Source organism: Chenopodium album, chromosome 15 (assembly GCF_948465745.1).
Source record: "Chenopodium album chromosome 15, dcCheAlbu1.1, whole genome shotgun sequence".
NCBI lineage: Eukaryota > Viridiplantae > Streptophyta > Magnoliopsida > Caryophyllales > Amaranthaceae > Chenopodium > Chenopodium album.
The window spans coordinates 15,184,330-15,199,078 of NC_137848.1; the positions used below are offsets into that span (position 1 = coordinate 15,184,330).

Below are 14,749 nucleotides of genomic sequence, written 5' to 3' on the forward strand. Positions count from 1 at the left end.
TTTTATTTTAGACTAGCTTAGTACTTTAGTTTTCAGAGGTCATGGTTTCAAGGCTTCCGACTTTTACAAATTTGGAGAGCTTGTTTATATGTAATGTAATCAATTCATTAAGGAATTCTATTTACTTGATCTTCACTTATTTGAAAGTCAATTATTTTGTTTGAACTTACATGAACATATTAAAACTTATTTTAGTTGTGATTTGAATGTACATCTCATATATGAACTTAACTAAACTTATCTTATATGAACTTAACTAAACTTATCTTATACTAAGTATGTATTTAACTAAACTTATTTTTTGAAGACTAAACTTATTTAAACTTAGAAAAATGATTAACATTAACACTAAGGGCTATGTATAAGAAACTAAAAATTGAAATATTGAGGATAAATTAACATTAATTACACCAATTTGTGTATGATTTTATCATGAATTCCCAACTTAATTCCATTTTAGGAAGTATATTTAATGCTTATGCATATATAACCCTAAGGTCTACATATATAATTACTCTTAAACTTACACCTAAAGTGAAAATAATGTGAAAAAAACCAGAATCATATGAATTCAGGCCAACGACAGGTGCATATACTAGTAGTCTAGTACACACAATGCAGTTGAGCACTTGAGCATAAACCAGATGCAACACATTTTCACACAAGATTACTAAATCACACGCAGAACTTTATTTTTATGAAATTCCACAAGTCACATAAACGTGAAAGTATTTGACAAATCACTAAAACCATAGCTCATTTTATTTCATACAGCCCTATTTAATGCATGTGATAGTGTAATACTCCGATCCGGTGATCATAACTCTCTACGATCTTTACTTTATGTGCTTCTGAAACCATCCCAACATATCCTGGTGAGCTTCCTCTGCAGCCTTGACTACTGCAGCATCTTCAGGTTTGTATCTGACTGTCCATCCATGGGAAACTCCAGGAAAAATCTTGACGAATTTATCCACCTATATATAACAAGCAAGAAACATTACACTTCTGTAGAGTGTAAAGTGAATGGAGAGCTAGGAACACAGCTCTCTGGGACCTTAAAGATTAGAACTAGATAATATTGTAAAGCAAATAAAGATAAGACATTAGAACTAGATTACTTGGTCTTTGTTCTAAGAGTATAAAATGTAATGATAGGAAATTTCTTGAGGAGCTAATTGTATGGCCTTGCTCCTTAAGGTCTGCTAGGCAGTCCTTTTTTCTGCCTTTTGGTTGCTCCCTTTCTTTTTTAGGGACTTGGGTGTAATGGTGTGATTTTGCAATAAAACTACACTTACCAAAAATAAAGGGTATAAAGTCAAAACACAATTTTTCTAGCTAGTACTAGGCCCCGTTTGATGTAAAATGTTCTTATGGAAAATGATTTTCCCATTATTTCTCAATTTCCTTTATTTGGTTTGTGAAAGGGTGGAAAATAATTTTCCCAATGGCAGAAAATTGCATTTATGATGTTGGAAAACATTTTTCTTCACGGAACAAGGGAAGCCACATTTTCCTCCCTTCTTATCTCTTTTTAACTTTCCTCTCATCCATCCCTACATTTTCACTCCTATGTTTTATTTCTCTTTACCTTTTCTTGTAAGAACCAAACAAAGGAAAACTATCTTACTAGTGTGGTTTTCCTTGGAAATATGTTTCCATAAAAACTAGTTTTTCATTGAAAATGTTTTACCAAACCAAACGGAGCCTTATTGTCTCAAGTCTCCGAAATAAAAAAGAAATCTAGCAGAAAATCAAGAATTCAAGAGACGTTTAAGGCCCTCTTCTTTTTCATTTGATAGATGATGACCTCTTTGTGAGCAAGTATGAGCAGGGAGGCCATATTAAGGAAGAGTAAACAATAGGTGAGTTAACACTTCTTTTTGCTGAGGAAATCCAATTAGCACTACTAAACTTGCTCAAAACCAAAAAGACCAATTGTACTTTCATTATATCTAATTATTATCACCCAAACACCAATTGTACTTTCAATTCATTATATCTAGTAATTTTAATCACCCAAAAAACACCAATTATAACTCAAAAGAGAAAATTTAACGTAAAGTATGACAGTCTCTATACCTCAGGCTTGGCATTTAAGGCCTCCTCAAATTGCTTCACGAGCTCAGGTGGAGACATTTGATCAACCTCAGCCCCAAGAACAGTAATAGGTACCTTCACACCTATTGCAATTTGACCAACAAAGTACCAAACAAATTCAGTCACTGTAAATTTTCAAGGTTTAATTGAACCAAGATTTAAGATGAAACCAAGATCACAATGGAACTTAAAATCCCTGGTGTAAAATGCAAAACAATTCTAGGAGTTAAAAAACCTCTCTTTCAATGACAAAAAATTAAATCAAAAAATTTAGAAACAAAAACATCTACTTGTATTAAATTACTTGCCCACATCTAAAATTGAATATTGGCCATCATGATAATTTTCCCTATTTCAAGTCTACAAATTAATATTGACATCCATTCTATTTGTCTCTTATTAATTCAAGCTCCTTCATCCTGCTTTATTGGCTCTTTCCCTAGATAAACTCCACTCTCCACTTAACAACTTATCTGACCATGTCACTCAATATATCTTGGAGCTTTGCTAGGGGAAAATGAGCTATGCTGCGGAGGAAACTTTTAAAAGAAAGCTTTAGTTCATGGAAGGGAAAATTCAAGGTTTAAAGTGCCAAATCAACCAACAGGAGCAGTCCAAAAGGCCGATATTATACAGAAGTAATTAATGGGACTGGGGAAAGGAGTACCATATATAGAATAGTTGCACCATGAAACCACAAAGAAGGGGTACACAAGCAGTGGCAGTTGCTTCTTGCTAGTGTGGGTATGAAATAGATAAAAGTGTCAGACACCATTTGGGGTTCATCTTGTTATTCATTTGAGTTGCAAAAAGAAACCACAAGAGAAATATAATAGGATGATGCCAAGCACACAATCCCTACTTGGACAAATAATGTACACACAAACATACAGATACTTAATCAAAGTATACATTCACACACGAGTAGTATACAATTAAGGAGGGAGTTTGCAGACTTCTTGTGAAAAGGTTGTGAAGAGATTCAACCATCCCTCTTTCACAACTAAGGGCTGTGATAAACTTTCATCAATGGAGATCTTTGCAACTAAAGGTGTAGGTGATCAATATTGAAGAGTCAAAGACTGCTCCTAATTCAAAAACCAAATGATCTAAGCATCGACACACCGTTTCCATCTAACAACAAATATGAAGTAGTACAAAAATTACTATGTGAACAGAAATGGCAGGTTAACAAAGAATATTAATGAAGATATACCATCACAAAGATAAACAGACTGCGTGCTATATTGAACCTTACCTTTGATATCATCCACAGTAACAAATGAAGGGTGTAGGAGCGCTGCTGCTTGTATATATTCATCAGTTTGTGCTAGTTGCACAACCACTTTGGCTAAATTGAGTCAATGATTAAGATCACAAAGAGAGAAAAAACAAGTGAGTAAAGATTTGGCATGCAACATCAAATTACAAATACAAGTCACCTATGTGTAAAAAGCATTGCATATGAAAGAAAAGATGAAATTTTACCTCCCCAACAAAAGCCAACTGCTCCTATCTTTGATATACCTTTCTGCTTCAGAGAATCAATTACCGGCTTAGCCTCTTCACATCCTTTGTCCTAAAAGATATGAATTGATATGCATAAATATCAGAGCCATACCCATAACCACTATAAAGATATCTTAATCCCTTTGCCCGGTGATTATAGTCATGTATACTGTTTTGGAATGTCTAAAAACTTGTCATATCCTAAAATAATAATGGTTTATAATTGGATATAATTAAGTGACCCAACTTACATAGAGAGGGATTAAATATTACTATAATAATCTAAATATTATAAGGAAAATCCTAGTACATTCATGTCATGTCCTTAATAATAAAGTTTCGGTCAATGCAACAATGATTGATTAAAATAGGTGCCAAAATGGTCTAATTAAAATTTCTAGTAAAATCATGTTATATCCTATTCATAGAGATTGAATTAATGTGGCAATAATTTAACAGACTAAGCAAGAATTGATCTCTAACCATGCTATCATGAATGCAACTATAAGAAATGATCAGACGTTAGCAAAAATAATTAAAAAGTACGAAGTAATTAGAGTTAGGCTTATAAGCTACTGGCTACTTCCTTTTAGTTACGAGTTCATAGCTGGCTAATCCATACTGTATTAAATGGACAAATCAGCCAAAAACAATCATAGAACAAACGGATATTTTTGTTCTAAAATATTCTTACCTTCCATTAACTTAGACCAGAATAAAACACAAACACAAACTTACCGTCCCATGGTCCTTTATCCAAGCCTGTATCGGTCTCTCGGTGTTTTCAGGATTGTAAGGATCCCCGTGGAGGAAATCAGGGACAACAGCATAATAACCAGCAGCAGCAACTTTGTCTGCGAGCTTCCTGTAGGATTATGCTGTTGATGTCAGTGTTCAATGGTTAAAAAAGTACACATTAATCAGCACCAGTTACACCAGCATGCTGCAATTGGGGGCTAATGGGCTATCATACTCCAAAAAACTTTCCAAACTGAATATGGCTCAATGAAGTTGCATGTGAGGTAGAAGTAGGCCGAACAAACATGTATTTTCCCATTAACAAATTAACACAGAACTCACATAATTTCAGACTGCCCAAAGGCCCCAAACTATAAATATCAGGGGAAAAAATCAGACAGAAATCAAACAATTCACGAGTACCCTTTCCAAACACTATAAATGCACAATAAATTCCAAGAAAAATATGGAGTATAATTTAGGAAGCATGATATAAACAATCGAAGGCAACATGAATAAAGGGAATAGCTTGTTTTGTAGAATATGTATGATTAATTTCTTTAAGAAAGCTAAAAAGAGCCATGTGTTTCAAAAACAAAAGTAGGATAAAAGCCACATCCTATTATATATAATGCTCCAACTATGCAAGGATGAAATAACATGCACAAGATAATTTACCATAGCTTAACACTTTACAGCAGGTGCATTTCATGGGTATTTATCATGCATAAGATACAGAGTATAAGATACATGCTCCAAGTATGCATTTCATGGGTATTTATCATTTCTAAGGATAATTGCTGAGTTGATACAAAATAATTCCCACGAATATCTATATCTCCCACTTTTAAGTACCATAAAAACACTTTACTTTTTTTACCATTTACACTGAGTGTTTCTTGCCTTCTAGTTGACAACAAAAATTGAGGGCAACGGAAATTATTGGAAATTGTTATATTGGGTAATTGTTTAGTTGATAAAGCAAAATAAAAATAGGCGTGAGATTTTAAATCACCCACAAAGCATAGGAAATACATTACCAAACCTTCTTGGTCAATCAAATATAATTTTCCTATGTTGTCAAATGTCAACTGAACATGTTAAAAAAAATTCACTAAGATTTAATAAGGGAAATAGCTTCCCATACAACTTCCTACGGAAAATTCTCATGTCAACCAAACAAGCACTTGCGAGTAACTTGTTTAGACTAAACAATAATCATAGAAAATACGGAGTACCGATTAGTAGTTTAGTACTACATGACAAAAAGGAACATAAACCAAACATGATTGTATTTCCCAAAAGAAGCCATTCTTTTGACTTTGTACTAATCAATGATACACTATAATTCAAAAAAGCCAATTTAACCTCATTCCAACACTTTAGAGAACATTCACAACGGATGATGACGACTTTGTACTAATCAATCATTCACTACAATTCAAACATAATTCAACAACTAGAGGTTATGAAATCATCACCAAACAACTAGAAATTAATAATTCAGCCAAATAATTAAATTATAAAATTTCATTAATTATACCTCAAATTTGGAGCTTCAAATCCTGCAAAAACAAATAAGAAATGGTTACTACCCACAAAAATTGATAACAAATTCCAATACATATTTCTTAAATCAAACAATTATAAGATCAAAATGACCGAAACAACAATTAAATGGAAATGGATATTAGAAAAAATTACCATAAACATCAGAGATGAAAAGAACAGCAAGCTTGGAATCAGAAGTGCCAGAAACATATGATTTAAGACCACCAATTTCTTCAACATGCCCAGTTCCACTGCTTGGGTTCAAAGCAGGAGGATTTTCGCAGCATTGTGGCCCTGACATTTTTCGATTGTTTTTTGTTTTGAATGCAGGAAATTGGAGAGAGAATCAGAGAGATATCTGGGTCTCACTTGCAGAGTTGTAGTACTGGTGTTTGAGTTGGGCTGGACCGGCTGGTGGGGAAATAAATGGAGGATATTAAATCGGATAATTCAAATATTGGGTCTCTTTCTAGAAAGACTTTGTTTTGATTCTTGTTAAACAAAATTGACAAATGGCTCAAATGTAAAATCTACGGATTTTTTCACCAAATACCCTAAGTTATTTTTTTATTTGTCATATATTCATAAAAAAAATTATATTCATTAATGCCTAATTTTTTAAAAATGTTACCAATTGCCCAAATAACTAACGGAATTTAACTCCATTAGTCATTAAGAGTAATTATGCCACATGACATATTCTAATTGGTTCTTTTTTATTATTTGTTTTATTTAACAAAAAACAACCAAATTTTTTTTTTTAAAAAAACCCAACCTAGCCACCCTCCACTGCTACCACCACCCCCACGCCAGCCAGCCCTTGCCCCCACCCCCACCGGCGACCAACGCGTGCGACACCAGCAGCCACTTCCCTCCCCTTACTTATTCCGTCGACGCCCCTCACATTTCTCATATTCACTTTCCCCTCACCGTAAAACTCATCCCTCCACTCGAAAATACACCTCCCTCTTTTCCCGTCGCACCCAGTCGGCGCCCTAACCCCCTCCCCCGCGCTGGCAAACTTGATTCGTCCCTCCTCCTACCATCACCACCACTACCCCCCTTTAAACCACCATCCCAAAGCCCTAAAACCCCAAAATCGAGAGGTGGTTTAAGAGGAAGGGGGAGAGAGCGACGGTCGGAGGGACAAGTGCGACACCGATGGCGGAGGAGGGAGCAGGAAGGGTCATTGTCGATGTCGCTGCCGGAGTAAGGGAAAGGGTGGTAAGTGTGGTGCTCAAGCCAAAGGAGTGAGAAATAAGAACGAATTTTGGAGTGAGGATGTGTGGGAACGTTAGGGTTGGGGTTGCCAACGGCGGGAAGGCAATACTGTAATACTCCGTATTTTTATGTATTTTTATAAAATATTTAAGTATTTATAAAATGTATTTTTAAGGGCTCAAGTATTTTAATCAATATTTTAAAGTGCTAAAGTATTTTAATTATAAAGTTTTATAAAAGTAAATTATATTTTGGGCCAAACGATCATTAATTATATGAACTCATTTAAATAATCGTATCTAAACTCACAATTTTTACACTACCCCCCTGTGTAGCTTCCTCTACCTACACCCCTCTCCCCAGCGACGTCGTTTTGATTGTTTACGTGTTTTCATCTTTTTTTTTTCCTTTTTTTTCTTTTCTGCCATTTTTGGTTAGTTTTTTTTTTCCTTTTTTTTTTTTTAATGTCTTACTTTTTATTCACACTATGTACATATATATCATTTTTAAACTTTTATTTTCTCTCTCTTCAATTGATTTTATTCTTATTTTTTCTCTCTCTTCTCGTTTTCTCATCATTGATTTGATTTCATCTAATTTCTTCCTTTAATTTTGATAGTTGCGTTTTCTTCTAATGGATGATTCTTTTATTGTTGATTTTGATCGTGATTGCGAAGCTGTTCTTCCATCTGGTGTTTCATTGGTTGATTCATTTGTTAATCAATGTGAGCTATTATGATCCTAATTTAATTATTTTTTTTACTAATAATTGTGTTTATGTTATGCTCTATTTATATTTAAAATTTCTGGATTTCTTTGTATTTTGATGCTCTGTATTTCGCTAATTGATTTATGTTTCCTGTAATTTTGATTTTGTATATCGATTTTTGTTTTGCATGTTTATTGTGATTTTGATGCTTTGTATAATGAAAATGTTTAGTGTATTTTGATGCTTTGTATTTCGCTAATTATTTTGATTTTGTATATCGATTTGATGTTCTGCATGTTCAGGAAAATTGCAAAAATCGCAGTACATTTTGTTTTGCTAGATCTTAATTTAAATTGTTTTTATGTTGTAATTTGTTTTAATTTGTTTTGATCAAATGTAGTATGCTAAATAATCATTTTAATATTATCATATGTTTTATTGTTTGTTACTGACTTACTGATATATTTTTGAATATTGTTCATTTTTAAGTGATAAATGCTCATTTGTGTATAAATGATCATTTTTAATTACATTAGATTTTAAATTTTTTTATAGTTGATTATTTGTTTTTCTGTTATTGTACATTTTATGCATTGATGTTGATCATAATTTTACTTTATATATTTATGCAGTGGGAAAAAAGGATGGTATTGTTTATCATGAAGCAAGTAAGTCTGAATTATTGCATAAAGGATTTAAATCTGAAGATGAAGCTTATGAAATGTATAAGAGTATGCTTTTAGGAAGGGTTTTGGAGTCCGAGTTGGGAAGAGTAAGTGGTGAAGAGATGGCTCATTATTGAAGAAATGATTTGTTTGTTCTAATGAGGGTTATAATGATAAGTGTAGTAATCGTAGGGCTTATGAGAAGCTTGATGTTCGAACTAGTTGTACAACTTTTATACAGTTTTTTGTTGATCATGATGGTGTTTGGACATGTTCAAGACATGAAATGGTTCATAATCATGATATGATTCCTGTTGAAAAGAGGCATTTAGTAAGGTCTCAAAGGAGTGTTAATGAAGAACAACTTAGATTTATTTCTACATTGAAAATGAGTGGAGTCAAAGTTTCTGATTCTTTGAGGGCTTTAAAAAAGGAAGTTGGTGGTTCTCCTAACCTTACTTTTACAGCTTCGAATGTGTATAATGCATTATCATGTGATAAAGCTGCCAAACTTGATGGATGTGATAGCAATAAGTTGATAAAGTATTTTGCAAAGAGACATGTAGATGAGGCAGATTTTTATAATGCATGATCTGTGCACCAGGGTGCACCATGAGCATGGTGTACCCGATTAAATAAAAAAAAAAGCAGAAAGAACATTTAGATGTTCAAAAAAGAACATGCAGGTTTTTAAATAACAATGAATATGCGTTATTAAAGAACATAAAAACATTACATAAAGAACGTGTGATAAAAAATTTATTAAAATTTTGTGAAAAATTACACATTAACAGAAAAAATCTTTACCAAAGATATCATTTCCCCAAAAATAGTTTTCGCTCTCTCCAAAGTCCAAAAATTCAACTTTCCTTAATAATTTTAGTTCTCTCTCTTAAATATTTTCAACTAAAAAAATTCAAGATTTCATTTTCAAATTTCAAAATTCAAATTAACATAGGTTGAAAGAACATAAGTTTATAATGAAAGAACATATAATTCATACCCTAATAACACACTTATCAAACTCAAAGAACATACGATAATAATAAAAAAATGATATATGATAAAAAAAAAATAATAATAAATTGTGCGTCACTCATTACCTCAAAGAACATACGAGCCAAATTCAAATAACATACTTTATATTATTGAAACCCAAAAACCATGTTTAATCAACATATGTTAAAGAACATAAGCATAAAAGAACATATTATCAAAACATATATGGGTATGTTCTTTGTCAAACATAAGTATATTCTTTGTCAAACACAGTATGTTCTTTATCGAACAACCGTATGTTCTTTCCGTCTTCCAGGTGCACCATGCACATGGTGCACCCGGGTGTACTATCCTATTTTCAAGATTTTTATTATGATTTTGAGCAAGATGAGAGTGGTGCATTAGTTAGTATTTTGGCGTGATGGAAGAATGTTAAGAGATTATCGTTACTTTGGAGATTTGTTGGTGTTTGATACAACATATAGAACTAATAAATATGGAATAATTTGTGCTCCCTTTGTAGGAATGAACCATCATGGTAACAATGTGATGTTTGGTATGGGTTTTATTCTTAATGAGCACACTGATTCTTTTGATTGGTTATTCGATACATTTCTTTATTCTATGGGAAAGAAAAGTCCCATCACTATTATGACTAACCAAGCACAAGCAATTGAAGCGGGTATAAGAAACATTTTCCCTTCAACTGTCCATCATCGATTATGTGTATGGCATCTTGAACAAAATTCAAAGAGGCATATTGCAGCTTTCTTTTTTTCAGTCATTCATTGAATGATAAATCACTACAAGTGATGGGGATACACGATTTAAAGAACGGAAAATCCAATATTTTAAAAATGTATCTAGAATGACTGGAAAAGTGGAAACAAGACTCGATATAATTTGATCGTTATGGGCAAATCCAAAATCTTTGTAGATAGAGCTAATCAGTAGTTCCCAACCTTGGGGCGAATGAAATCCGATACATAAATCGGTTACTAAAAGAATGGAAAAAGCTTTTATTGTGTCGCTTAAGTTATATAGGAATTCCTGAACCCAAGAATTAAGACGAATAAGTTCTTTATTTCCCAGAATGGAATAACCACCTAGAATAAGGAAACAGATAAAATTTGTGGAGAAGTGCAAAATCATATGGATACAATCTTCATTGTACGTCTTGATCAATTGAATCGTTTCATTGTGGATTCCTATACGAAGCTTTTGTAGATGTGTTTCCGGACATTCCTTTATCATTTCGTCCAACAAGCGGAGCTCCTCGAATTCGATCCATTTTTCGCGAAGATTTTTTTCTTGAATATCATTCAAAAAAGTTTCAGATTGCTTAGTATTCCACCAAGTAGTAACCGAACCAGTTCGGTTTGCAAATTATTTTTTATTCACGAATTGAAATGGTTCATATTCATAGTAATAAGTATATATTACTTAAGGTTTTTGTTATTTTTCGTGAATTTTTTTTTCATAAGACTGCTTTAATCTGTCAATGGACTCTCATGTAGTTTATGTTTTCATGAACTGAAACCTCTCTAACTAGAAAATTCTTCCTTTCATCCCAGGATAGACCTCAACAAAGTTCTTTCTCATTTTCTTTTCAGTTAGTAATGAGAAATGAATTTTTTTAGCGGATTTCAAAAATAACAAATACATAGACCCTTTGAATACATAAAAAATAGAATATTTTAGCTCTCAATTTGAACACGAGATCGAGGGACTTTCTTTTCTGTAAATGGATAGTTTTTTATCCAAATCCAAAAAAAGCAATTAATCGGTAAAATTTTTCTTCTTAAGTATTGAACCGAATATTTCATATAAAAAAGTTTTGATCCTATGGAAACGTAGTAAAAAAACTTTGCGTCTAAAAAAACGAAAGGATTTTTTGATTGATTTAAACCGGACTAGAAAAAAGCAATTTCGAGAAATAATGCTTCTGTAAGTTAAAGTTTAACCGTTGTTATTTTTGATTTGCCCTTTTTTATAAAATCTACTAATTCTATAAGTCGAGAAAACTTTTCATTTTTTTTTTGACAAAAAAAATAGGTTGATGGGGAAAAAAATCCCCATCTTTTATCTTTTAAGTAATAAACTAAAATAAAAAAGGAAGTTGATGAAATCTTCGATATATAGATTATATATCGAGAGTTTTTCAACAAAAAACATAAAGTACTATGTTAGTGTTGTCATAAGATTTCTTATTCTCCATATCATAAGAAAAAGTAACAAAATTTTCTAGTTCAAAAAAAAGTAATTTATAAATACAAACCTCCCTAAATCCTTTATTTTCGATTTTTTGATTCTAAACGAGAAATGGAATTATTTCGAATTTGTTATACCATTTTTTTTAGTCAGGTCGATTTCGCTTATTCCAAGGTTTGATTACTTATTTTTCGTACAAAAAACTTTTCGAATTCCCGGTAGAAAGAGATTTTGCTAACGAAAAGGCTCTTAATGCCGCCCAATACCCCCCTTTTTTCCAAATATTTTTACGAATACGCTTTTTGTAAATCGAAGTACGTTTTTTTTGGAACTGCCATTTAAAATTGAAAAAATTCATTATTCAGTGTTATAGTTGGATGTGAAAGACATCTATTGTTCAATTGAATCCGTATTTTCTATTAATTATCTATGTATTTAGATTCTAGGTGATATCTTTTTTTTTTATAAAAAAAATTGAAAAGGATAACTATAAATAGAAACTAGAAATAAATTTTCTATATTTCGGAGCTTTGGATAGTTTTACAGATTTGTTCAGCTATTTAGTGAAATATTGTGAAACCCTGCTGAGTTTGAGCATTTTTGGAAAAGGTAATATCATTATATTTTATACTTTTTGTCTATTTGATTATGCTGAAAATATGATCATTTTATGATTTATAATGTACATTACGTGTTTACATTTGATCATTTAGCATAGTATTATTATTTGGAATCTGTACATTTTATGGTTATATAAGTGACCATATTTTAATTTAAGTTTAAATATGAACATTTATGTTTATATAAATGTTCATACAAGTACTTGCTGTATGTTCATTTTTGAAATGATAAATGGTCATTTTTGCTTCACAGAATGTTGGTGAAATATAATTGTGCAAATGATGAGTGGTTGTGTGATTTGTACAAAATAAAGGAGATGTAGTGTCCAGCTTATTCTAAGAAGTTTTGGTCTGGTGGTATTCTATCTTCTCAACGTAGTGAAACTACTAATAAGTCAGTTTCTCAAAGACTTAATAAGACACAAGGTCTATGTGACTTTACCATGTTTTTCTTGATGTTGTTTCTGAGTGGAGAAGCAAAGAAGGTGACAGGGATTTCAATAATTTGAGGGGAAATAGACATTTAGCTTTTGCTAACATTGGGATCTTAGTTCATGCAAGATCTTTGTATACTATTCAAACTTATGTGCTTTTTGAAGAGCAGTTCATCAAAGGTACTGCATACGATCATCAAGATTCTGGTTTGCGTTTTCCTGAATATTCGTTTCATCTTTGGCATCCTGGGAAGGACATGATTAAACATGAAGTTGTTTTTAATAAAGAAACACATGCAATCTTTTGCACTTGCATGTTCTTTAGTGAAACTGGTTTGCTTTGCTCTCATTCTCTACGAGTATATCATTTGTATTGTGTACGCAATATTCCACAAGAGTACATAATGAAATGCTAGACAAAGGCTGCTATGTGTAGTCATGGTATTGAAGAACCAACTTTGAGAACTAATGTTGTGTCTACTAGTGTGTGGAGGTCACAAACACTAAGGAAATTTGTAAAGTTGGTAACAATTTGTCAAAACTCATTGAATGCAAGGGCAGAGATTGATTGTTATTTTAACCTTTTAAAGGAAAAGGTTGAGAGTGTTTCTGGTGCTATAGATTTTAGTGAGCCTGTTGAAGGTATTAAAATTGTTAATCATGAAGTCAAGAATCCACCAAAATTAAGGCCTGTTGGTGAGAGGAATTTTAGGCCAAAGAGTGCCTTAGAGAAGGCATGCAACAAAGCAAAGGGTAAATGGAGGAAGAGAAAGGCAATATATACTCCTTATATACGAGCTAAAGGTTAGGCTGTTGTACTGGTAATTATGATCATTTATTTTATCATATATGTTCATTTAATTGTTATATATGTACATATTATTTTATTACTTACAGACTTACTGCTATATGTTCAGGAATGAACATTTATATACTTATATTTGATTATGTATCTGAAATATATTATTATTTAATTTTTTACCAGGAATTTGGTGAGAATGGATTTTCAGTTAGTTATGCCAATTCTATAAATGATCCTACTGACTTGATTATGCTGAAAAACCCATTACATCAGGTTAATTTATTAATTTTTTTTATCTTTATTTTATAAATGATTAATTTATAATAATAAATTGTATGTTGGTAGGAATTTAGTTGTGGAAGATATGCCTTCTAGCTCAAAGGAATCTGATCAAAGTGTTCTTAATGAGGTTAATCAGATATCTAAAAATTGTTTAATAGTTGAATTTTGTACTTTCCATTTTATATGTACATTATTAACATTTTTTAAATTTGTTATTTTAAAGGCTACTGGTGAAAGCTCTCTTCAATCCAATATATCTGTTGATCCAGATATTTCTACTATTTATATCATCTTATTTGTTTATTATTGTTTTATAAATTGAAAATTTAATGTCTCATAATGATTAATTTTCTTATGTAGGAAAAGGATTCACATATATCTACAAATGTTCAGAAAAGTGTTCTTTTTGGTTCTTTGAATGATAATGTTGCTGCTAGTGCTCCAAGAGTTCCAATACGCTCTATTGTTCTTCCTTCTATTCAAAAGAATGTTCAAGCCAGTGCTAGTGCACATATATATACAAATGTTCCAAAAAGGGTCCATTTTGGTTTTGTGAATGATAATGTTGCTGTTAGGGCTCCAAGAGTTGCAATACGTTCTACTGTTCTTCCTTCCATTCAAAAGAATGTTCAAGCTGGTGCTAGTGCTTCAAGGGATAATAATAAAAGTGCTTCAAATGTTACAAGAAATGATCATGTTGGTTCTGGACAATTTTCTACCAAGTATGATAGATTTTTAGCTTTTTTTGATACTAATGTAGCTAAGATATTGGCTAATAGTGGCAAATAAGAGAGCTCATTAGTATTATCAACACTTGTAATTTTTTAGTGGCAAATGTTATATGTAGCCCTTAGGGCTACATATAAGAAATAATACTGTCTAGATTCTTTTATATTTTCAATATAAAA

At 32.0% G+C, this 14,749-nt stretch overlaps 1 protein-coding gene across 1 annotated transcript; it reads right to left on the reverse strand.

Moving 5' to 3' along the window:
- Positions 1-667: 667 nt before the first annotated feature.
- LOC145581996 (endo-1,3;1,4-beta-D-glucanase-like) lies at positions 668-6,291 on the reverse strand. Its single transcript, XM_081639035.1, has 7 exons — positions 6,052-6,291; positions 5,891-5,912; positions 4,348-4,474; positions 3,589-3,679; positions 3,359-3,451; positions 2,083-2,183; positions 668-977 (listed from the first exon to the last, which is right to left on the reverse strand). The coding sequence occupies exons 1-7, from the start codon at positions 6,197-6,199 to the stop codon at positions 837-839; spliced, it is 723 nt and encodes a 240-aa protein (XP_081495161.1). The 5' UTR covers positions 6,200-6,291; the 3' UTR covers positions 668-836.
- Positions 6,292-14,749: the final 8,458 nt, after the last annotated feature.